This window comes from Euprymna scolopes, chromosome 16, assembly GCF_053919585.1.
Source record: "Euprymna scolopes isolate OS-2025 chromosome 16, ASM5391958v1, whole genome shotgun sequence".
Classification (NCBI taxonomy): domain Eukaryota; kingdom Metazoa; phylum Mollusca; class Cephalopoda; order Sepiida; family Sepiolidae; genus Euprymna; species Euprymna scolopes.
The window spans coordinates 130747059-130774661 of NC_136497.1; the positions used below are offsets into that span (position 1 = coordinate 130747059).

Sequence of the window (27603 nt, forward strand, 5' to 3'; positions counted from 1 at the left end):
GGCTCGATGTAGATAATAATCCGTAGGTTGTTTGAGAAGACAGGGGTACGTTCAAAATTAATGTTTTTGTTTTAGAGTAGAAATGAACAATGGAAATTGACTTTTGTGTTTTCAACTTTAATTCGAGCTATTATAAAAAAAACTTATTTAATCAAATCAAGAGTAGGTTCTCTACAGTGCAATGTAAACTACCATGTATCATAAATAGACACTACGGGGAGACATGTGAGCTTCCTGCTGGTGCACTGCGCTAGGTTGCCGACTAGAGTAGGCAATCAATCGATTTGATTGAAGAATGGGTGTTTTCACCGACGATTTTGACAATAAAAGCATTGGAAACGTGAAACATTTGCTTGTCCTCATTTAATCCCGGGCAACGTCGGATTTCCCTGCCAGTATATTGTACATATAATAACTTGGATATGAAACCAACCGGAAGTTCCACATTTTATGATAAGAGTGCATAGATCGTTTGGGACAGGGAACTTAATGGCGGGTGTTGCTTGACAAAATAATGTGGGAGTGCGATTCACTGTTGCACGTTGGGTTTGGGCAGGGTCTACTTTGTTAAGAATGACAAGATGACAAAATAAATATTGTTGATTCACGCCCTTGTAACAGTAGCGAATGCGCGATTTGTACCTGGAGAATTCTACTTTGCCTATAAACAAAGGCTATCCCTATAATTGGTCGAGAGATTAAACTTATTTCCCCGCTCGATCTGGACATTCCGTTTGGAATATAGTGCGTAAATTTTGGATCTAGCAGCTAGCATGTTTTTATTGTGTGTGTGTGTGTGTGTGTGTGTGTGTGTGTGTGTGTGTGTGTGTTTTTAGTGTCTCTTTTGTTTGTTTCGTTTTTTGTTGTTGTTTTTTGTTTCTTTGTTTTTGTGCGTGTAGCAAAAATTTGGAAATGTCATAAGCCTTAACGTATACATTCGCTTGTCGATTTTGAAACATTATCAATAATTAGTGATTGATATATCTCTACGTAAAATGTATGCAGATGACAAGTTATGTGTTTCTGTACACCCCGTAAATACTTCTGTAAGGCAAAGAAACACTTATTTCAAAACAATAAATATTACTACTGATACTACTAAAACTCTACTACTGAAGATTCGTCTTAACACGAAACTGCTCCCACTTGTATAAATTGTATAAATTGTACAATAATTTATGCTCAATTCAGGTGAGATAATGAAATATTTTTCTATGATATCATCTAGCCAGGTATTACTTCTTTTTGTTTCATAACGAAACTTTAAAATCTCAACATCGGCGTCCGAGTGATTGCATTTACAGATCAAAATCCTTGGCCCCTGATGATTACAACGAGTATATAACCGTTTATACTTCAAATAACTTTTTATTTTACAAGAAGAATGCAATCATAATAGAATAAATAGTGGTCGTTGTTATGACTCAACGGGTCACGGGTACGTCTTGTATTAGAATAAAACAATTTTAGAACAATATAGAAAATGGCCGCTTTTCTCACTGGATGCAAATGTTACGATTAAAAAATCGAGTATTCTTTTTTTTCCCCCCTTTTTTTTTTTTAACCCGATAATTGTTGACGGAACTAGAGCAAGCTCCGCCCGTGAATTAACTAAAGAGTTTAGTTCAATAATTCCGTATAGATTCCCGAGTTTGACAAAACAATTTCCGGGTTCTACAAGATACACCTAAAATAAGATCGAAGTGTACATCGACCTGAACGTTGTGAAAATAATACTAAAGATTCGAACAACAGTTCGAATAATACGAATTGCAAATGGCGGTTGTTGAAACAATATGGCTGCCCAAGTCATAACTGTAGCTTCATAATGAAACCTTAAAATTTAACCATCGGCGTCCACATTATTTAGGAAGGTTGATAATTTTCTGTGACAAACACCAAGAAGTTTCCTTGGTATTTAAGAATGAAGATATAGCACAAATTAAATTATTACATTCTTAATCGGTTAATGCGAGGTCAAGTCCGCACGAAAATATTGATGAACAATGGGTTAGAGGTCGAGGTTAGAGGTCAATATGAATTGGCACGATGTAGATGTATGACTTGGATTATATAAATGTGTTCTCATCTTGAATCTTATTCTCGCCACGTTTTGGTCGATATAACCTCCAATGTTAATTTATTTTTATTTCGGACTATTAGTCTCATCTTTATTAGTTGTTTTTTTATCTTTTTATTGGTTTGTTTATTCACAACGTTTCGGCCAACTATTCCTCTGGCCTTCGTCAGGTGGTAACCGCGACGGATAGGAACTTCGAATCTCCTAACTGCATTCTCAGCCATCACTGCCATCCGTAGTTGTTGTCGTCTCACCACATTTTGACCAATTAACCTCTGGCACGCTTTGGGTGGGATTGAAACCGCTATCTTCAGACAATGCTCATCTGGAACCGTAGAGATTCAACGTCTCTATCAACTGCGCCACAGGCTCCGAAGGGCGATCAAGGTTGGAGTTTTAGATTTTATAAATCCACGTTTATTTATTATCTGATCTTCCATAGTCGGGTCCGTACCGATTGGTAATATATATATATTATTCCTTAATTGGAATTCATTTTTGAGATGAGCATTATATGTTAATTTTATTTTTATTTCGGACTATGTCTCATTTTTATTAGTTGTTTTTTTTTTTTATCTTTTTATCAAAATGTGGTGAGACGACAACAACTACGGATGGCAGTGATGGCTGAGAATGCAGTTAGGAGATTCGAAGTTCCTATCCGTCGCGGTTACCAGAGGAATAGTTGGCCGAAACGTTGTGAATAAACAAACCAATAAAAAGATAAAAAAAAAAAACAAACAACTAATAAAGATGAGACTTATAGTCCGAAATAAAAATAAATTAACATATAATGCTCATCTCAAAAATGAATTCCAATTAAGGAATAATATATATATATATAACCTCCAATCTTTAGCTACAGTTATGACTTGGGCAGCCATATTGTTTCAACAGCCGCCATTTGCAATTCGTTGAACGTTCTCTCTCTTTCTCTCTCTCTCTCTCTCTCTCTCTCTCTCTCTCTCTCTCTCTCTCTCTCTCTCTCTCTCTCTCACGAAATTTTTCGCTGACTTTCTTCGGTGAACAATCGCTGCACGTCGAAATTTTTTTTTTCACACCATTACAAGAATGATCATGTCTTATTATAATATTCGAAAACGGGGCAATATCAAAGGGAACTTAATTTCATATTCTTGTCCAGGATTGCCAGATTGATAATTTTTTTTTCAAGTCAAATTTCGAGAACTTGGCTTTTTTTTTTTTTTTTTAGCAGTTTCGTCTTTTGAACTTGGCTCTTTTTTTTCTTTTTTTCTTCTTCTTTTAGCAGTTTCGTCTTTAAAAATTGTATTTGGTCCTTCTCAAAACGTAATGTCCAGACTAAGGAAAGAACAAGCAGAATATTGTATAGAGTATTAATAGCGGGGAAGGGCATCTGGCTCTGCCCGGGTGTAAAATACGCTTAAATATGATATTTTAGTTTGTCCAGATTTCGTATATATTATTATAGTCGTGATTTCAAAAGTAAAAAAAAAAAAGTATTTGGCTATCATCAGCTAGAATCGAAAGCGAAACTGTAACATTCAAAGCTGGTGACGTTACCACTTTATCAACGTGACACGCATATAAACTGATTAAAATTAAAAATAAACTAAGATGAATGTACAAAATGTATAACGATTTTTCTAATTCCGACCCATTTTTGACCCCCTTGAAAACTATATTTTAACCAGCTAAAGACCCATAAAAGAACGGTCTGTAAAATAAAAATCCAATCATTTGAGGCCCCTAGCGCCGCTCTGCGACTTTTAGTTCCGGGGGAGATATAGTTTGAAAGTATGGAGATACACAGACATATAACCTTTTATATATTATTATTATTATTATTATTATTATTTGTTGTTGTAGTACAAGGGTTTTTATATTAAAGTAAAAACTATTTTGCAATCTAATTTCCGTGCGTGTTCATGGTGTAAACAGAAACACCTCTAAAGAAGTTGACACTGAGAAAGTTATTCATTTTCCATATGCTTCCCCCACATTAATTTTTAAGGAGCGGTAATTCAAATAATAAATCCACAGTGAGTCCATTATTGCATCATGTCAATTCACGTTGGTCCGGGATCGATTGTTATCGCATTAAAAACCATTAAAATAAACTACTCTCGTCCTGACATAAATCCACGAAAATTGGAAAAATGCATAAAAAACGTTCAATTATTATCCATCGTGGGTTGCTTGACCTCGTATTTATGTGTTAACAATGTATTTTTTTTTAATTGTGTCATATCTTGGTTTTCAAATGCTATGGAAATTTATTGGTTTTTGTCACAAGAAATTTTCAACATTCCTCGTCAGTACAGGCGACAGAACAAAATACAGTTGATAAAATACCTAAGACGAGTTGTGCGGAAGTATTCTCCGAGTTGTGCGGAAGTATTCTCCGAGTTGTGCGGAAGTATTCTCCGAGTTGTGCGGAAGTATTCTCCGAGTTGTGCGGAAGTATTCTCCGAGTTGGGCGGAAGTATTCTCCGAGTTGGGCGGAAGTATTCTCCGAGTTGGGCGGAAGTATTCTCCGAGTTGTGCGGAAGTATTCTCCGAGTTGTGCGGAAGTATTCTCCGAGTTGGGCGGAAGTATTCTCCGAGTTGGGCGGAAGTATTCTCCGAGTTGGGCGGAAGTATTCTCCGAGTTGGGCGGAAGTATTCTCCGAGTTGGGCGGAAGTATTCTCCGAGTTGGGTGGAAGTATTCTCCGAGTTGGGTGGAAGTATTCTCCGAGTTGGGTGGAAGTATTCTCCGAGTTGGGTGGAAGTATTCTCCGAGTTGGACGAGATATAGCTGAAGTAGTTCGAAGGTTACATCGACCGAATCGTTGTGAAAATAATACCATAGATGAGAATAATAGTTTAAAGAATCCAAATAATACAAATTGCAAATGGCGGTTGTTGAAGCAATATGGCTGCACTAAGGCATCCAAAAACTTAATAAACGGCAGTCTTTTTTATTTTGTATTATAGTATATCAGGATTTTAATATTGTAAAAATATAATGTAAACTGTATATCTAAAAACTTACTTGGTCTAACGCATACGATTGCTAATATGAAACCCCAAGGTAAAAATTAACAAGGGAGATAACTCTAGTCTACACTTAAGGATTCCAACGACAAAAATATAAGGACTCAAACTCATCTCGACGCATAAGTATCCCAGTGTCTTTATCTGGCTGACAATTATTTTTCAGAAATCTATTGACTGGATGATATCCTCATGGCATCTTTGGCCTCAAGAATATAACTTCCTCCAATATTTTTCAGATGGTACTATTGTATCTGGTGTAGAATCTTGTGTAAGCCTTTGGACCGTAAGGTTTTTATATTTTCATGTGTCTACCAAAACTTATTACTTACATGCCAAATGATCAGATTATTAAGAAAATATGTTGACATAATTATTACTGATTTAAGATTCACTTTAATTAAATTAGAATCTCTAAAAATAAAAAGTGATGGCTCACTATAGTTCTATTTCTTGCAATAATATCTCAAGCAGTTCTCCATATTTGTCTAAAGAAATGTTCATTTCTTTTTAATTCACGGTCTGGTTGGGACTAATATTGCATTGGTTATTCTATTGAAAGACATTCTATTGTTTGCTTATGTGATGATGTTTTTAAACTACCGTGGAATTTCCACGGGTTCTGCTTGTTATATTTATTTCCCATTATCGTATTTCTTTTTCTTACATTTTTTTCTATTCCCTACACTCCTGTGCTTTAAAATATCACCATGAATATATATAATATAATTACGCCTGACAGTATCCTATACCTCTATAAGGCCACCATTCGCTCATGTATGGAGTACTGTTGTCACATCTGGGCTGGTGTATCTGCTGCTTGTCTCTCGCTCCTGGACAGGGTTCAAAAGAGAGTCGCCAACCTGATAGGTCCTGAACTGTCATCTAGGCTTCAGCCTCTGTCCCATTGACGAGATGTTGCATCCCTCTGCCTGTTCTACAAATACTTTAATGGTGAATGCTCTGACGAACTGCAGACACTTGTACCTCCCCGACGTAACTACCCCCGACAAACCCGACAAGCCACTATGTCTCATCCCTTTACAGTAGAGATCCCTAGGTGCAAGAAAGCCTTTTATTCCAATAGTTTCTTTCCCAGAACTGCGGGTCTTTGGAACTCCCTTCCGGGATTCTGCTTTCCCAACTGCAATGATATGCAGAAGTTCAAGTGTAATGTAAACAAACATCTTTCTACTCATCTCCCTTCATAATGACCCCGCTAATTAAGTCCCTAATAGTAGCCCCCTGCTTCAAAGTGGCACTGTGTCTTGTTTGGGGTGAAAATTGAATCAAAAAAATAAATAAATAAATAAAAAATAATATATATATAGCAGGTTTAATAAGTAATTTTTTAAAAAGGAGTTTTTTAATACTTGTTGTTAATGGCAGGTCGCCATAATGGAGCGTGCAGGTGCGAGTTATTTGGTTATCTTTAGAGATTTAATATAATATGAGTTATTGTATATAAAGAATATTTTAAAATGGAAGATCTTTTAGTGATGGGCATGTCCCATAATATTTAAAAACATTTAAGTCTTCATGTCTATGTATTGGAATGGTACGTGTTGGTTAAGTAATATTGTTGTTGTTGGTCCATTTAGCATATAAAAAAATTTATTTTGTAAGGTCACGGTTTAAATTTTTTTTTTTACCGGTGAATTCGTTTAGAACGCTACTTTTTCGATTTGTTTTTCGTTTCACGGGTCGTTAATTTGTTTGCATCTTTGAAAGGTATTAAAAGGCAGATGCACAGCAATGAAACCAGGCTAGTTTTTAATATAAAAAAAATTCTATTTTAACTCTGGCATTTGCGATGGAGCATTTTATTGATTTCTTTACAACGCATCTCGACGCTATAAAAAAAAAATCTTGGTATATATATATATATATATATATACCAAGATTTTTTTTTTTTTTTTTGCAAATTTACATGTTCCAAATCTGAGCGTCTATTGAACAGAATTTAACAAATGAAGGCTCGTTGGAAAAATAATTACCTGAATTGTGTAGTGGGCTATGTGCCATTTGCTCTTAAGGTCGTACATTAAGGGAACCATTCATCATCCAGAGCCTATTTTTGGCACTTTTTACAGCTATAAAATGTTTCAATCATAGTCATTTGTTTTCTTATTTTGTAATTCACATACAAAACTATCTATTTTCCCAAAACATCTGACCTTTATGGGGCGAGGAAACTAAAACTTGCTGCTGAAATAAGACCAGGGGGAGACTTGATTCAAAATATTTCTCATACGTTATATTTGCCCTCTTTGGTTTTCATATATAAAGTAAATTTCACAGTGTATAAGGATTGTTTGATACTGGAGATATTTAGAATCGTATTCTATTTCCAAAAGAAGGGAGATGTAACATGTGAGAAATATTTGGAATCAAGTCTCCCCTTGCTGTTTTCTTTTTGTTTGTTTGGGTTTTTTTCAGCATTTGTAATCATAGCAAGTTTTAGTTTTCCCATCCGTCAAGTCCAGAGGTTTTGGAAAAATATTTGTGTGTGTATATATATATATATATATATATATATATATATATATATATATATATATATATATATAAGCTGAACGTCTCTGTGTGTGTCTGGTCACGAATAGGCTCCTATATGTTTGACTATTTAAAAAAAACTGATTACATATAATGATAGAAGATATATCGAGGATCAGGAATGGGTATGCTTGATCTGTCAGAACAGTCGTTCATAAAAATTGTGGGATCTGCGTTCGTGCCTAGCCCCCAAATATGGAAATAAGAAATGAAAAAAAATCGTTTACAAGGGGTTTTGATATAGATGTACATAAGAATACTTTGATAAGTATGTTTCAACTTAAATAGGGATGGTATAATAAAATTGTGGAGTCTGCGTTCATGCCTGTACTCCATGGAAATATGGCACAAACTTTAACAAAGACTTTTCATATCTATTTGTGTAAGTATACTTTGATAATTATGTTTCAGTTTGAAGAAATATGGTATAATAAAATTATTGGAGGTTCGCTCGCGCCTGACCTCCATAGAATGTAAATGTCACAAAGATTAACAAGGATTTTTTAAAGGGGTGAGGGTCGACAATAACACCTTAACTTTAATCTTAATTTGCGTTAGCTTTTATTTATTTTTTTTAGTTGAATCATATTGTGTCGAATAAATTCCCCTCATAAATTCAAGTTCTTATTAAAGTGAAAGCCAAAAAAAAAAAAAAGTCGGATCTTTAGACAATTCTCGGCACAAATTTTGCATAACTCTGTTTTTCCCTTCTCCACTTGCACGTGGCACTCTTTCGAAAATAGATAAATAATAAAAAATAAGAACGTTACTTGTCATCGTGTCAAAAGAAGGAAAAATCCTGCTCACGTGATTACGTGTTTTTTAAAAACATTTACATAACCTTTTTATTTTTATTTATATATCTGTTTAAGCTTTTTTTTGTCAGTGTACTAGAAGGAATTCAGTTGATTACAACCCTTTCTGTGTGTTCTTTACATTACAATAGTACAACCCTGAATCCGACGGTGCAATACTACACCGTTCAATACTGTAAAACTGAAACGAAGCTTTTTTGCTTTACGTGTTAATATCCAATTTTGCTGTTTCGGATTATTTTTATTTTACTAAAGTAAGTAAGGCTTCATTATTTTTCAAAACTGTTTTTGTTTCTTTGTTTTTCGATATTTCGTCGATATTATTTAGTAAGAGAAAAGCCAACAAACGACTACCCGAAAAAATAAATATACAAGAAATAAATGTTACCATAGTTAATAAAAATTCAGTTCATGTTTTTTTTTATTTTGAAATAGTTTTTAATGCTCTTTACTTGAAATAATTTCAGCGAACCGAAATTAAAACGAAATTTGAGACGATAACTACTTAAATGAATGCCATAATCGAATATTCTTCAAGCACAAAATAACGGAAAACATTAAAATATTTTTATAAATATTCCTGACGTTGACGGAACTCTCTTAAATTGTTAACACAGAATGCCCAGGTGCCCCTCCTTCAAATTGAAAACGTCGCTGCCATTTTGATTTTTTTAAAACCGGTTCGTGAATTAAAAAAAAAATATTTTTACAAACTACTTAAAAATACAAACCAATGAACTTTTCTACCATAAAAGTAACTTTTATTGACTATGGTAACATTTATTTTTTGTATATTTATATTATTATATATATAACATTTTCTCTTTGGAAGGAAACATCATTTTGTTGGTCACTACGAATGGAAACAAAGTTGATATAAAAATATATATTTTCGCGAAAATTATCTTTACTTTCATCATATTTTGCTTGGGGTAAAATTTTTGAGTATCAAAACCTATCTCTTTACAACCCCCTCCTTTTCATAACCTATCATACTTTCATCAATCACAGTCCATTTTCTGTAGGCTGTTTTTGAAGCCAGTCAACGACGGATACTTCTGCTAGTATGTGTACGTATAATATATATATATAATATATATATATATATATATATATATATATAATTTGTTTATTGTTAAATAAACATGTTTACATCCCGCTGCTACAAAATCCTTTTTTTTTTCAATCAAACAACAGCGACTTGACTATTCAAATGTTCAAAGAATAAGCTTTATTCATTGAACATTTGAATAGTCAAGTCGCTGCCTGATGATATCTGTTGTTTGATTGAAACAAATGGCTGTTTATTTAACAATAAACAAGTATTATTAGCTCTTTTTATTGAGCACTATCTAACAACCTCGTTGAATTCATTAGTCTATTACTTTTGAATAACAAAATCCCGAGTATATATATATATATATATATATGTATATATGTGCGTGTGTTTGTACAGTAAATATAAGAGTCTGTTTCAATGTGACCGGGTGCCCGTAGCAAAGTACTGACTCATACCACAAATATTATGTACCTATTAAAACAAAAATGTAGCACTTCTAACTTCCTTTACGCCTTTTTCTTTCGCCGGATATGAAAATTAACAAAATTCAGTCAACGATCGAGAAACCCGTTCCCCCCCCTCTCCTCCTCCTCCTCACTCACTTTTCATAGAAATCTAAAAAAAAAATAATAATGATGATTGCTTTTTCCTTGTTAATCTGTCAGTCGAGGTGAAATTCTTTTCTTCCATTTTTATTCTTTCCCTTTTTGTTGCCCCCCCCCCGCTTTCTTACACTCTCTCTCTATTTGATCATGACCTTCCCAATAGTTCGTTCATTCATATAAACTACCTAGTATTCAGATCACTAACTTCCGGTTCACGTTGTCATTTGGTTTGTTCTATGCTCTGTCTGTCTGTCCGTCTCTCTCTCTCTCTCTCTCTCTCTCTCTCTCTCTCTCTCTCTCTCTCTCTCTCTCTCTCTCTCTCCTGCGGGTGGCCCTCTTAAGATTGACGATTATTTATTTTTATTAATCTTAAACAAGCCCATTGTTACTGATAGGTAAGAAACTACTGTGATAAGACATATTTATACAAGGCAATATGGGTGCGGAGTTGAATACATTTTTTTTTTTTTTTGCTGTTTTACTAAGGTGTGACCACTTATCCTCGAATAGCTAAATGGTGACACCTTAGTAAAAATAATTTGTTCATAATGGATTTGGAAATGTTGTAGTCAGCTGGGAAGCACTTAAAGGAAAGAAACTTTCATTCATATATATATATATAAGTAATTTATAAAATATATATGGCGATTAAGCTACACTGAATATTCCGCGTTTCATCCACTCTAGGAGGCGCATAAGCCTGAAGAGTCCTAGAGTGGATGAAACGCGGAATATTCAGTGTAGCTTAATCGCCATATATATTTTATAAATTACTAACTAGCTCTACCTACGTATTGAGCACGTTTGAAGTAAATACGCATAAATCTATACTTTCGTATATAAATTTTATGTGAGTAAATTAAGTAGTTATATATACATATGAGAGAGAGAGAGATTTCTTGATTTTTTTTCTTATACGATAAATACGGTTAAATAGCGGCTTAGCCTCGAAGTTCGTTATACTTAGAAAGTCGCCCATATTTTATTAGGACGTAGATAATATTTTTATTTATATTTTTATTATTTTTAAAACGGTAATCTACGTACATGTATGCTTCAAGGTATCTACCTCTCTTCAGCATAGAACAAAATTAAATTCAAGGAGAGCACTTCATCAGCCCCCCCCCCCAAAAAAAAAAGATTACAGTCAAGATTACATTCGTTTTTTTATAAGTTATTCAGGTGTGGTATCCACTTTAGAAGAAAATGGGGTGTATACTTTGTGATTGAGCACTCTTTAATAATCACACGGGTCTCATTGGATTTATCTCTAGGAAACCAATCTATACAACCATTCTATATATTTTGCTGGAAAATGCTGGGATCCTTTTACCGCTCCAGTAGATACCTCACTGCTGATGCAATTCTCTACGTATAAAAGAGCCAGATACGACTATGGATGGAGTACTGTTTTCACATTTGGACAGGAGCTGGTAGAAGTACTTATCCTACCTTGACAAAGTTCAAAGTAAACTTCGTAGCTAATGTCTTTTTCTCTTCCCTACAAACTCTTTCCCACAGAAGAGACATCGCGAGACTGTCTCTGTTTTATCGTTATTTTTACGGCAAGTGCTCGTCTGAGCTCCAATCTATGGTCCCTCCTTGCCAAACTTTCACAAAAACACTCGCCTAGCTGAAACCACTTCAAGGCCAACGTAAACAAATTCTTGATGAGCCGTCTCCTGAAGTAATCAAATTTACCAAATTTCCACTACTAACGATTAATACGATACCGTCCCATTGACTACTGTACACTCATTAGCCCTTATCCTCGAGTGGCCTCCGGGGCTTGATAAGTAGTGACTATGAAAAAAATGATGTCCCAAAAAATTTGACATCATTTTAAATGTCCATATCTCGAAAACTACTCTGTGCATTTTTGGCAAATTTTGCAAAGAAAGCAGACTACATGGTCTTGGGTGACCGTGTTCGAGCAAATTCTAACCATGATTTTTCTTTAGAAGTGAAAGCATTTCTCAACCTGAAAAGAGATAAATGTCAAACATTAAAATATCTCGGAAACTATTCAGTAGATCTTAACGAAACTGCACAAACTTTGTTAAATATCATGAGTTTTATTCGTTAACATTTCATAGAAAAAAAACAATGATTTGTAGATTCCATGTCCAAATTTGTTTACTAGTTTTGGTAAATTATATATATATATATATATATATATATATATATATAGGATCTGCAAAAAATTAGACGTCATTTATTTTAAATGCCAATGGCTCAGAAACTACTCATTTTATCTTAATGAAAGTGCACAAACTTTATGTTGAACATTATAAGTTTTATTTGTTAACATTTCATAAAAAAAAACCAAAGATTTGTAGATTCTATGACGAGTGCTAGGAAGACCGGGAGGGGGACATAGACGACTCCTGAAAATTTGAGGTCATTTCAACGAAAATTGCCAAAATTATCGGCCTGCAAAATAACGTCATTTTTTTTTTTTTTTTTTTGTAGTGCCCTGTATATTTTGCTGCTTTCAAAACTGAAACCAAAACATTTAGCACTCCAGCCGCGTTTCGTGCCGTTTAAATTAACCCAGCAGACAAATAAGAAAGATTTTAAAATTAACCACTTCTAGCTATGATTGAATTCGCGCATGCGTACAATTAATAGAAGTATGTTGGCACGTTGAAATGAACATGTTGCATTTCAACGTGCCGCCATATTTCTTTACGCATTATTCATCCATCCAAACAAAGATTTTACCCATTGTAAATCAGCCTTGGTATATGATGGTTATTATTTTATGTTAATTTCAGTGTAATGTGAGCAATAGTTTAAGAGTTTATCGGTTAAACACACACATGCGTACATACATACATACATACATTGTTTTATTTATATCGAAACTAGCAGGGGTCCCCGGCGTTGCCCGGGTGTGTGTAGGTGATGTAGTAAGGAAAAAAGTGGTAATAGCGGCGGGGGTGGGGATTAAAACAACAGTAGGCAGGTGGAAAGAGTACAAAATAGAATTCATGACCTAGTGAGGGATGCCCTTTTCTCTTCTCTGCAAACTGTCTCCCACAAAAGAGACGTTGCGAGCCTGTCTTTGGTTTTATCGTAATTTCCATGGTAAGTGATCGTCTGAGCTCCAATCTCTGGTCCCTCTCGCCAATATTTCACGATAAACACCCGTCTTGCTGAAACCACTGTCAATAATTGTACCCACTCTTTATCTGTGCCTAAATCAAAACGTGGATTCCATGAACAAAGCTTCTTTCTTAAAAGTGCACACCTGTGGAACTCTCTTCCATTTGCCTGCTTCCCAGCTGACTACAACTTGGATGTCTTCAAGTCCAACATAAACAAATTCCTGATGAACCACCCCCTTAAGTAAGACACTTTATCAAATCTCCAATACTAATGATTACTACGATACTATCCCATTGATTACTGTACACATAATAACCCTTATCCCCGGGTGGCTTCCGAGCCTTGATAAGTGGTGACCTCCATGTAAAAATTAAAATAAATGTGGTAGTAGGCTCGAACTCGTAATGCGATGGAGGAAAAAAACGTCTTGGCCGATGCGTTTATGGCGCAAGGGAAAGTCGCGAGCGTTTAAATTAAGCATAGTCAATTGAAGGGAGACGATGAACATGTCCACAAAAAAAAAAAAAAAAAAAAAAACGACCCTGCTTGTGCAAAACTTGTCAGTTAAGGGCGAAGGGATGACTGTTTTTGGTCAATCTTTCGATATTTGTTGTCCGAAGGATCGAGCTTGAAAACGATACCAATCTCGTGACGACGTTAATTTCAATGTTATGTGAGCAGTAGTTTAATAGTTTAACGGTTAAATATCTACACAGACATACATATATCTACTGCTTTATTAGTATAGATTAATGAAATCGTAATTAGATTATTGTTATTGGGTAAGTGGTATATTTCACTGAAAAGCCGTGAATTTAACAGATGCCGTATTTTTAAAACTTCGAAACTGTTACAGCAATGATCCCAATTTTCTATTAAACAATTTAAGAGTTCTTGTTTTGTTTTTTTTTAGTTTTTTTTACTGTTATATAGTTGTACCTCCTTTTGTAATTGAATTTTCAAGCAATAATCCTATGCAAATTCTAAGTATGCAACATGTCGAACTTAGCTTCAGTTTAAATTTCTATAGATACTATTTTCCGATTCCGATTCTTTATAAATTTCTAAATATTTAATTATAGAGTTGTTATTTTTCCTGATATGTTAAAAACATATTAAACTAACGGAGGAGAGGGCGCCCGGCTTTGCCCGGTCGTAAAATACGCTTAAATATGATATTTTACTTAGTTCATATCTCATTATCATAGTCGTGATTTCAAAAATAAAAATAAAAATATTTGGGTGCCATCAGCTAGAATCGAAACCGAAAGCAAAACTGTACCATTCAAAGCTGGTGATGTTACTACTGTACTAAGGTGACACGCATATAAACTGATTAAAAATGAACTAAGATGAATATACAAAATGTATAACGATTTTTTTTTTCAATTTCGACCACTTTTTGAGCCCTTCAAAACTATTTTACCCGGCTAAAGACCCATGAAAGAACGGTCCATAAAAAAAATCCAATCATTTGAGGCCCCTAGCGCCGCTCTGCGACTTTTAGTTTCAGAAGAGATAGAGTTGGAAAATAATGACAGACAGACATACATAGTGAGTTTTATAAATTAGATATGCAGATATTTTTTAAAGAATAAAAACGCACTTGAGTAAGGCTGTCTATAGATTTTCTCTTTTTACTGATAGGTACTTTAAAATCAATATTTTTTATTAATATCTACAGCGGAATATTTTGCTTTAAACAAAATCAAATTAAAAAAAAATGATCATTAAAGAAATCGTTTTGGGGCACTGGAAACCGATACCTCAAAAAGTTCCGATATTTCTGATTTCCGATTAATCGTCCCAACACTAATATATATATATATATATATATATATATATATATACAATGGGTGAATTAAGTATCCGATACAAAGCAAACATTTAAGTTATTTTTATTACACGAAGACAAAAACAATTTTTTTTAAAGTGCTATTCTAATGCATTTATGTACGATTGTTGATAATAGCTTTGTATTTATCATACAAAACCACATTAGAATAGCATATATTATTTACGTCCGAGGATGGAGTGCTGTTGCCACATTTGGGCAGGAGCTGCTAGAAAGAACTTATCCTGCCTTGATAGAGTTCAGACTAGACTTCGTAGCCTCGTAGGGGATGTCCTTTTCTCTTCCCTGCAACCTCTTTCTTACAGAAGAGATGTTGCGAGTTTGTCTCTGCTTTATCGTTATTTTCATGGCAAATGCTCGTCTGAGCCCCAATCTATGGTCCTCCTTTACCAGACTTTCACAAGAAACACCCGTCTAGCAGAAAACACTATCACTAATTTCCCACACTCTTTATCTGTGCCTAAACCTAAACGTAGATTCCATGAACAAAGCCTCTTTCTTAGAACTGCACGTCTGTGGAATTATCATCCGTTTTCCTGCTTTCCAGCTGACTACAATATGGTTGTCTTCAAGTCTAACGTAAACAAGTTTTTGATGAACCGTTCCATATAGTTAACAAATTTACCGAATTTCCATTAACGATTACTATATTTTCCAATTTCTACTGTACACTCTTTAACCCTTATCCTCAAGTGGTCTCTCAGCCTTGATAAGTGGTGATGCCTATGTAAAAAAAAAATTGGAATTCATTATTGAGATGAGTATGATTTACTAATTTTATTTATTGCGGACTATTATCCTCATCTTTTCTTAGTTGTTTCACGGCGCATATAATTGTGATAGAGACGTTGAATCTCTACGGTTCCATGTGAGCATTTTGATCCCCTTTTTTCCTCTGGTTTCCGTTTTGATCCCCCTTTTTACCCTGGTGTAAGTTATAGCTTCGTTTTGTCTGTGGCTTTAGTTTTTCGAGCTTTGTGTCTCTACTGTCTCCGCTTTTTTATCCTCATATTTTTGCCATCTCTGTTTTTCTTTTTTTTCTTCTTTTTTTTTCAGCTTCGTGTTCTTTGAGGTCTGTTTTTTTTTATTCTCGTGTTCCTACGTTCTTTGCCTTTTTATCATCGTTTTTTCCTCGCTTGCATCTATTTGCTTGACTCTCTCGCTTTGACTTTACTGACACGTACGTCTAACATTAATATTTAATTTCTAATTAAATCTTTATGCCTTGGCTTAATTTAACCTAATGTGGAAAATTCTGGATTTAACACCCTTTAGACTATTTGCATTTAAATAGATTGGACCAATTTTTTTAGGATTCTCTTAACTCCGTTGTTATAATAATCATCGAACTCCAACATATCATTCGAATCAAAATCCTAAAATTCAGTTATAACTTTTTTGTTGTAGTGCAAAAATTTTCAAATGACATTTAAAATCGGTTAAAATATATTGCAAGAAAAAATATATAGTGGGTCAGGTTATCTTAATATTCTATAAGAATCTTTCACTTAGTGATACAAGCACCAAAATTGGCATAAATGACGTTCAGAACATACATTTTTGGAAAAGAACGTTTAGCCATCAGAAAATTAAAGATGGCCGTAGAAGCAAACCTGACAAATTTTAATTTTTGTTTTTGTATCACCAAGTGAAAGATTGTTTCAGCAATCTGCCCCACTAATAATAAATTTAAAAAAAAAAAAAAAAAAAAAAAAACACTATGAACGCTGATTTTTAATCTATCTACCCGCCGTGTAAGGGAGCTAAAAATTGGAATTTTTGGCAATTGAATCGACAGTTCAACAGTGTGGTTGGGAGAATGATGAATCATAAAGGGGTAAAAAGGTAACATAATGATAAGGGGGCCTTAAAGGGTTGCGAGAATGTAACCGGGATAAAAGAGGGGCGATGGCGAGATTGGTTGCATGAAAGGGGACGAAGGAAATATCCTTAGGGTTTGATGGAGTCAAGGGGTGGCGTAGAGAAAGATGGGGTGCTTTAAATATTGGCGATAGCGAAAGGGCTCGAAAATTGGGCGTAAAATGTGCGATTGAAAAAAGAGTATGGAGTCCTAAAGAGCGGGAAAGGGGAGGGGTGGACGGTGAATGTGTACGAAATAAGGGTTGATAATGTCGAAAGGAGTAATAAAAAAGGTGTGTGAAGGAGAAGAGGCAAACGTAAAAAAGAGGGTCAATTCAGGAAAACTGCATAAGGAAGGACCTCAAGGAGAGGATGTGACGAAGATAGAACAATAGATTTGAAGGAGGGGCTGGCGTAAAGGGGCCAACAGGCAGGGTAAATTTTGACTACTATTCCGTATTTATTTTGCTTGCTAATTATATATATATATATATATATATATATATATATATATATTAGCAGGCCGCCCGGCACTGCCCGGCCGTAAAATACGCTTAAGTACGATATTTTGATTTAATACAGATTTCGTATTTATTATATATTGGGTCCAGTACATAGTAATGATTTGAAAAGATTAGAAAATAACTCGTGTGCAACCACCGAGAATTGAAAGCAAAACGTTTAGCTTACGATTTACTTTTTCTGTTGTCGTTAATACCTAAGTTATGAAGACATGTTTCCTGCGAGGCTAAAAATTAAAACCTGAACGAATTGCTATTACGTTTTTTTTTTGTTTTTTTTTTACATGGGTGTCACCACTTATCAAGGCCCAGAGGCCACTCGAGGATAAGGGTTAATAGGTATACATTAGTCATTGTGATTTTAGCATAGTAAACAGTGGGAATTTTGTAACTTGGATTACTTAGGCGGACGATTCAATTAGAACTTGTTCACATTGGACTTTTTCTTTTTTTTTTCATATGTATCAACACATTATCAAGGCCAAGAGGCCAATCAAGGATAAGAGTTAAAGAGTGTACAGTAGAAATTGGACAATATAATAATCATTAGTAATGAAAATCTGTTAAATTTGATAACTTATATGGAACGGCTCATCAAGAACGTATTTACGTTAGACTTGAACACAACCATATTGTAGTCAGCCGGAAAGCAGGAAAACGGAAGACAATTCCACAGGCGTGCAGTTCTAATAAAAAAGCTTTGTTCATGGAATCTACGTTTAGGTTTAGGAACAGATAAAGAGTGGGGGGAATTATTGATAGTGTTTACAGCTAGACGAGTGTTTCTTGTGAAAGTTTTGCGAGGGGGGACCATAGATTGAAGCTCAGTCGAAAACTTTCCATGAAAATAACGATACATCAGAGACAAACTCGCAACATCTCTTCTGTGAGATAGAGGTTGCAAGGAAGAGAAAAGGACATCTCCTACGAGGCTACGAAGTCTATTTTGAACTCTATCAATGCAGAACAAGTCCTTTCTAGCAGCTCCTGCCAAGATGTGGCAACAGTATTCCATCCTTAGACGTACCTGGCTCTTATATAAATAGAGAATTGCATCAGCAGTGAGATATCTACTGGATCGATAGAAAGATCCCACCATTTTTCCAGCGCTCTTGGCAACAGATTTGATGTACGTGTTCCATTTAAGATCAGGAGTAATGGTCAAGCCCAGAAGCTTGTCAAAACTTGAGGGCTGCTGAAGACGAGAGCCATTCATTTCAATTGATGCCAGATGTGGATCAGAATGTTGATGATGTAAAGAGAGAAGCTTGGTTTTAGATGCATTAAAAGTAACCAGCCACTCCTTTCCCCATTGTACTACATGCTCAAGATCAGAGGAGAGAGAATTGGAGAGAACTTGGTCGTTTACTGTCTTAGATGTGCTACCATAAATGGTAGTGTCGTCAGCATAAATTTCTACAAATGATGTAAGGATGTGATTTGGAAGATCATTAATGTAGATCAGGAAAAGAGTTGGGCCCAGGATGGACCCCTGAGGGACACAGGCATTAATACTGTGGGCTTCTGATTTTTGCCCATCAACTACTACTCTTATGAACCTATCAGAAAGAAATGATTTAATAATTGAGAAGACATTTCCAGCTATACCATAGCTAGAGATCTTATGAAGTAAACCTTTATGCCATACCCTATCAAAGGCCTTAGATATGTCAAGAGCAATTGCCCTAGAAAGGTTGCCTCCGTCGAGAGATTTGCTAATCCTATGAGATATAACTGTAAGCACATCTGCTGTAGATCTAGCAGAACGGAAACCATATTGAGTGTCACTAAGAAGGTTATTTTTGTTGAGATGGTTGATTACTTCTGTATTTAACACAGATTCCAGCAACTTACTCATGACGCACAGGAGACTTATTGGCCTGTACTGAGAGGGGGATGAGCGATCACCTGAATTCTTAAATACAGGGCATACTGATGAAATTTTCCAGGGAGATGGGAAACTATTCTCCTTAAGACAACGTTTAAACAGTTTTGTAAGTATGGGCGCTAGTTCAGGTTGAAGTTTTTTGAGTACTATAATTGGAATACCGTCCGAGCCAGTTGCTTTACTGGAATCAAGGTTTTTGATTAGCTTGGCAACATCACGTACAGATATACGTATATCACATAGTGTGTTTTCAGATACAGGAGGAAATATTGGGGGTTGGCGGCCTTGATCGCAAAAGGTAGAATTAGCTGCAAAGTTCTTGACAAAGAGTTTGGCTTTGTCTGATGCTTACGAGATTACCTCAGGTCCATTGATGATAGTTGGGATGGAGCACACGCTTCTGTTCAGAATTCTGTTTGCTATTTGCCAAAACTGGTGGGAACCAAGCCGCTGCTCAGCTACTTTGGACTTAACAGATTGAGCATACAACCATCTTGCGCTCTTTATTACTTTCTTACAATGGTTGCTGGCAGTCCTGAAAGCGGCTTTAGTTTCCATACATCTATTACGTTGGAAACAGTGGAAAAAGTGATTTCTGTGCGCAATGGCAGCAGCACATTCTGGAGCGAACCATGGCTGGCTGTTAGGTTTTTGCTGAAACTTTTTCGAGGGTATGAAACGATCAATACCTACAATTAACCATTCCGTCAGGTCTAATACTATAGAGGACACATCCTTTTTAAATATGGAATGCAGAGGTAGATCAGTTATAAATGTACGGAAGCTATCCCAGTCAGCCTTAGTGTATCGATATACTGTACGATGGAGAGGTACGTCTGGGGACTTATTACATTTCATTTTTATCTTAATTGATACAACAGAGTGGTCGGAAGATCCAAGAGGCGACAGAACAGAAACTGAACATAGTTCAGGGCAAGTTGTGAGAAAAAGGTCTAGTAGGCTCGCATACTGGCCGTCATTGTCGGGCACACGGGTGGGTTCCTGAACAATCTGAGTGAGGTCATAGGCAATGGATAAATCATGACAGAACCTCCCCTCATCATCGGTCTTGTTTGAGTGGGTCAACCATTCGACGTTGTGAACATTGAAGTCTCCACATACGTGAATGTTAGCTGAAGGATAAGCAGATAGGACTTGGTCAATTTTCTCAGATATGCTTTTAAAGATAGTAACTCCGCTGTTGTTGGGGCGATAGAGAGTAAATAAAAATGCCGTAGTGTGAGCTAAAGCAACTCGGAAGCACATATAGGGTAAGTTAGGATCTTCCCTGGAGATGTCCCTACCACATGGAAAGCTATCTTTAATATAGGCACATATTCCATGCCCATGGCGATCTTGGGGGTCAGATTTAGAAGTTAAGTTAGAGTATCCTTTAATTGCGAACTCTTCTAGGGAAATAACCTGTCCAATGCCAGTTTCACTTAAAAATAAAAGGTCTGGTTTAGTCTCCTGTAATTGGGTTTCAACCACTGGAAGGTTAAAACGTAGACATGGTAGTAGGGGTCTACGTTGGAAGTTGGAGAACCGGGTTTAATCGTGTATTTTTTCTTGAAACTTGTCATGATGAAATTTTGAAATTTGTGGACTAGGTCGTCAGATTTACTTAGAGCAGGACAGAGAGGGGAAATTAAGAGAGAAAAAGAATCGAAGAATTTTTTTTTTGTAGCTAATGATAAGGTAAAGCCGTAACAATTACCCACTAGTATGGCATCGAGAGGCCCCACCAGAAGCTACTGCATGGTCCAGAATCCATTCACCAAATGGCAATACAGCAGTCCCAGTACTTTGCACCTGCTGATAGGACAGCTTCCTTAGTGGTTAATCCAAGGTTCGGGTCCCTGACTATCAGGCGGATAACGTCAGCCCAGACAAAACGTTTACCTCCAGTACCCTTACTAGTGACATGGCTACAAGGATAGACATAGAAACAGAAAATTTCCGCCATCTCGGCCAACTGTTCGCACAAAATACTGCCAACCTAGAAAACAGCTTTTTCATCTCCCTTTGTCAGAAAAATCACTCATTAAAAAATGAGGACTGAGGGACAATTAAGAAGAAGCGATAGTAACAGGAGCTGCCGATAACGCATCCACAATGCGTTTTCTACTCTCCATTAAAAAAAAAACTATTAAGTATTGTACTTAATAAAAGTCCAACAGACGTGTTTAAGGGAAAGTATGGTGATAGATTCCCCTCACACGAACTAAAAATGCGTACAATTCGTAATCTATTTTTGCAATCAACTCGATAGATAAAAAAATTTATGTACGAGAAAAAAAAAACGCTAGCATTTAATAAAACAGAAATACACAAATTAAATACTGAAATAAAATGGAGTTATTAATATTTTAAATCTAAAATAAAAAGCATGATTAAAATTGAAATCACTTATCTCAACACAAACACTTCCGTCTCCAAATTGCAAACTGTAGTGAAAGAAATTGAGTTAGCAGCGTTCAAAACATTTTTTTTAAGTTAACCGTTAAAAGAAAATCGTGATTTTATTCTGAACTTAAGCTAGTCACGTTTTAAGAAGCTTACGATATAAAAGAAAAGGCGGATGGGGGGGGGGGTCTTCCGAAAGTAAGTTGGTGACGTTATAAGTAATTTCGAGATAAGATGGAAGCCGGTATTGGACGAGAAAAAAAGCTAGCATTTAATAAAACAGAAATACACAAATTAAATACTGAAATAAAATGGAGTTATTAATATTTTAAATCTAAAATAAAAAGCATGATTAAAATTGAAATCACTTATCTCAACAAAAACACGTTACGCATGCATATTCGTAATGTCGTCATTCGACCTTTACCTGACAAATTCCATTTTATTTTTTTTATTTTCATACTTATGCATCGATATTCCCTGGCTAAAACCCAAATCTAAAGTTCCGCATGGGTTCGAATACCCTATATATTATGTTACATGTCTGTAGACCAAAAACTGACAGGAGTTTGGTAGGCAAATTTTTTAAACAAATACATGTATGCATACAGAAATATATATAGAAAGAGGTTTGTGTTTACTATTAACTTTTTACGCAAATATTACGCAAGTATAAATCATGTAGAATATCTGAATGAATAAAATTACACGTAATAGTTAACTAAAGATGATCATTCCATAAGAAAAACGAAGACTAACAGGGAATTTATTAAAATTAATGTTTAAAAAATATGCAAATTAACTAGATCTTTTGCAGATAATTGCAATTCTACGACCCATATATAACAAAGTTGTATTTTCTTTTTAAATAAATGGAAAAATGTTTTTTATATGGATATCAATACACAAAAAAATTATCGGAGTGTATATATATATATATATATATATATATATATATATATCCACTAAATCTAGATTCAGCCACTCTGATGAGTCGTAGACGACGAAACACGCGTCAGTGGATAATTATATTTTAAAAATAATATATATGCCGCTCCCAATTTAAGGGGATACTAAATTGGCCAAAGGGAAAATTATTCCCAATTCGCATTTAGGTAAAATGCAATTTCGTATGAATAATTGAATTAATTCAAAAAGTATCGCTAACAAAAACAAGTAAAACACACACACACACACACACACATATATATATATATATATATATATATATATATATATATATATATATATATATATAATGTACACTGAAAATATATTATCTTGTTTAATTGAAACCGAAAGCAAAACTATAGCATTCAAAGCTGGTGACGTTACCACTATACCAACGTGACTCGCATATGGACTAATTAAAAATAAACATGGATGTATGTACAAAATATATAACGATTTTTCAATTTTTACCACTTTTTGACCCTTTAAAAACTATTTTTATCGACTAAAGACCCATAAAAGAACGGTCCATAAAATATCCAATCATTTGAGGGCCCCTAGGAGATAGTTTGAAAATATGGAGACAGACAGACATACATATAGCCTTTTTATATATTAGATAACTTTGTCTATGTGCGGAACGATTTCTACCAAACTAATTTGTCAGTTTTGTGTCCACAGGCTTTAAACTTGATAATTATGGGATTTGGACCTGTTGAACCAATTCTATTTGGTTTTTAGCTGGTAAAAATAGCCACCAAGGGTCAAATTTGAAATTAAATTGAAACTTGGCAAGCGTTAGTCGACTAAATGTGATATTTCTATGCACGCACAAATATATATATATATATATATATATATCTTAACTAATTTATTTTTCATTTTTGTATGCGCATAGATTTACACTAGGTGCTAACAAATAACGTTAGAGCGCTAAATGTTTCGATTAACGTTGATAGCGCCCAAGTTATTGTTTTTTTTTTTTAATTTTACGCAGTGGTCACCACTTATCAAGGCCCGGAAGCCACTCAGGGATAAGGGTTATTGCAAGTACATTACGTTAGTGTGGAGATTTGATGAAGTGTTTACTTAAGGTGGCGGTTCATTAGGAATTTGTTAACGTTGAACTTGAACACATCTAAGTTGTAGTCAGATGGAAAGCAGCCAGACGGAACAGTTTCATAGGCGTGCAGTTCTAAGAAAGAAGCTTTGTTCATGGAATCCACGTTTTGATTTAGGCACAGATAAAGAGTGGGGGAAGTTTTTCACAGTGGATTCGGCTAGACGGGTGTTTTCGTGAAAGATTGGCGAGGGGGGACCAGAGATTGGAGTTCAGATGAGCACCTGTCATGGAAATAACGATTGTTTGCAACTTTTGAAGTTACTACTATATATTGGGTACAATATAATAATCAGCAGAGAACTAACGTCATACTAATCGTAAATATGAAATCTACATAAATTAAAATATCATATTTAAGCATATTTTACGAGCTGGCAACGCCGGGCTACCCGCTAAATACGGAAATCGTTTTAAAAGTAAAGTTTCCTATTTTTTTTTAACTCATAAACTGAAACGTTGAAATGGAAAGCTACTAAGACGGAAGTAGTACCATTAAAATTAGCGACCTTTTGTGCTCCAAAATTTTTCTACATAGTCACAACCATTCTCAATGTACCCAACCTCTTTTGATGCCTCGGCCGTAAAAGTCCAGAGCGCACTTTGTCACCCAAATCTCTGTCGCCACTCTAACATCGACGAACCTATCTCCTAACTCCTCTCTCAGTATCCGTGATAATAGTACACAAATACCGCTTGCCTATGAGTAAAGTGTAGTATCTGTTCTGAAACTACACTTAATCTTTTTTATCCTCAGTTAATCGACAAGGATTTCTTCTTCGCTGGGGCAAGTTTCATTTTTGTCCCAATTCAGATTGTCGTCTTTTGGGAGGAAGCCCGATTTTCCCAACATGAAAAAAAAAACGGCCTTGTGACTAACTCTACGCTCATGTGGGAGAGGAATAAATAAGGATGGTATAAGAGGGTGAGCAACAACTTCAGTACTTAATCAACAACTCGTTCTAATATCAATAAAATATCTTGGCTTCTATTTATTCAAATATTTGCCCAAGCCTTAAACTACTACAGAATATTTTAGCCGTTATGTAATTCTGTGCATTTCTGCCATCATTGAACGCGCATTATCTTTTTAAAAATGGGAAGTAAATACGAACATCTATTAGGATCACTAAGCAACTAATCGACATGTGCACATCTTGTGTTGATGTATATGTTCATTTTGTGCGGTTGCTTAGTGATGCTGATAAGTTCAGATGCAGAGGTTTGCTTTTTATTTTCATTTGCTATTTTTTTTTTCAATGTTCCGTATTGGATATATAATGAACTAGCAGGGCTATCCGGTGTTATTCTCTCTCTCTCTCTCTCTCTCTCTCTCTCTCTCTCTCTCTCTCTCTCTCTCCTTTATCAGGTATTCCTCTTCATCCCCCTCTCTCTACTCACCTTTCTACTCCAATTAGTCCATTCCTCTCTCTGGACACACACACATACATGGGCAACTCGAGGCATGAGTCGGCATAAGAAGAAACAACGCTTTGAAAAAAAAAAAAGTTACTTTTCTTTACTTAGTGGCTGGAAAACAAGTTTCCCGACGACGAAATCTACGACAGTTTAAAGTGAAAGAATGAATAACTTTTTCTGGATTTGAGATAATATTCAACGCTGATAAAGAATATACCAATTTTGTGGGTCTTTGTTGTGTAGTTTTATCATTTTATTAGCCGAACACACACACACACACACACACACACACACCGGCTCTTTATAAAATAAATAATTGATGGTGATGTCAAACATGGATCGTCCCAATTGTTCGCGCAAAATGACCTTAATTTTTCGTTCAACAAATGTAGAAAGACAAGTCGAAGTTTAGATATCTTTTTAGCATAGACTTCAAACCAATTGGTTGGCGTCTTCTGTGCATGCTTAACATCAATTTGCCATTATTTTTAACAGATTTTTACTGTAAAAAAAGACTCCTATGATGTTTTGTAACAAGGATAAATATTATTGTAGTTATTCGAATAATTTAAGGTATACGCACTTCGATTAAAATTCTTACTACATATATTATTGGAATTTATTAGACTTCAAAATGTTGCCGTGATCCGTTATCCATTGGTTTCGTATTGTGAACGTGTGTATATGTGCATTCACTGCACATGCCGTAATCGTCCGCTCGTTGTACTAATGTTATATACTCACCAGTGCGTGTGTGCATAAAATATGCTTCATAGTGTGTATTTTACGTACATACTGATTATCAGTGTAGACTTTGTGTGTTTGTGTGTGTCACACTTCAATAAACATATGGAAGTTCTGTAAACGAACTAATAATCAGTCAAGCAAAATGTCCCTTACTAAAAAAAAAGCGATATATAGACAGTCGTGTTTGTTTTTGTTTGTTTGGTTGGTTTGTTTTGTTTTTTTGTTTATTTTTTTTGGGGGGGGGTTGTTTTTCTTTTTTTTCTTTTTTAATTTTGTTTATCGTTTTGGTTTGTTTGCTTTTTTTGTTTGTTTGTTTTTTGTTTTTTTTTGTTTTTTCGCTGCTTCTTGTTATTAGTTCACATTCGTCTTGTGGACGCTGGAATAAATATCTCCAAAATCAAGTAGCATGCGAATTAACAAAAAGACAATTTATTCCCTTTTTAAGTGCAGCTTTACTTCAGTCTTCAAACCCTGTCGTGACCGGGGCTGCAATGGCAAGTCTTCCTCACTAACCTTTACACAATTATAATGCCCGTCACTTACTTTCTGATCCTCACTCCTCGATCCTCGTTGCTGTATCATAAACTGCTTTCTTTGTTCCGAAATGTTGGCCTCTTCCGAAGCCACAATTGCGTCGTCTTTGACGTTTGGAATGAAGCCAATGTTTGTTATTGTCGCCGACTGTTATTGTTGTTTAATTATTTATCTGTTAAATATTTATCTACTTGTTTCAAAAATATATTATTCTAAAATTCCTTAAGCTGTGTAACTTGCGTATTTGTCTACTTAATCAAGTTTTGTACTACTGAAAATCTTCTGAAGTTTGCAAATTGTTTCCTTGTTGTTCATTTGGAATATCTCTTCTTTTTTTTTTTTTTGCTATCAGTTTAGCTACCATTCACGAGAAGTCTTCCATCTTCTCGAAATCGGATACAGACTCTTCCAAAATCAACGTGAATCTCCTGTTCTGGCTGCTTAACTACTCTAACGTGTGTCTATTCATTATATATTGTGGCGTGGGGTGAAAAATCCTATCAACACAAATTGCACTCAACATGCACTGACCTCTTGTCAATCCCTCGGTGTAGTGCATTCGCCGACCCAAGTCAACGAGTTTTATATGTCACCGGTAACCCTTTGACCTTTCCGCACTTAACTTAAACACAAGCAAGTTGGTTCAAGCTAGAACCGCGTTATTAACACACAACATAACTACAATGACCAATTTCAATACATTTTTAAGATAGAATTTAGTATGATACTATGGACGTCCCTCGCTTCTCAAGCCAAGACTCCAAAAAATGATTCGCTAAGGTGAAAAAAACAATTGAAATTAAGATGGGTAGTTAGCTTGGTGTAACGGAAGGGTTGGGTTCGGATCAGGTGGAGGTAGGACTAAGACAATATGCGTTAAAGATTACAACTTCTACTTAAGAGATTGATGAGCAAGAACGGATGTGACCATATCGAAGCAGATCGGACTAGGCAAGGGGAAGTCTTTTTTTCTTTGCACTAACGGTATCACATATGTAAGAGGACCGCTAGCGCCATGTTGGCAACAGTAGCAGCAGCCAGATGGCAGCTAACATGTGC

At 35.3% G+C, this 27603-nt stretch overlaps 1 protein-coding gene across 1 annotated transcript in view; it reads left to right on the top strand.

Annotated features, from left to right (window-relative positions):
* Window positions 1–4327: 4327 nt before the first annotated feature.
* LOC145296230 (uncharacterized) overlaps window positions 4328–27603 on the top strand; it is a gene marked incomplete at its 3' end in the record, with an annotated part of 59615 nt that continues 36339 nt past the window's right edge. Inside the window, 1 exon segment of the mRNA XM_080142444.1 lies at window positions 4328–4808. Coding sequence (XP_079998570.1) covers window positions 4328–4808 — 481 coding nt within the window.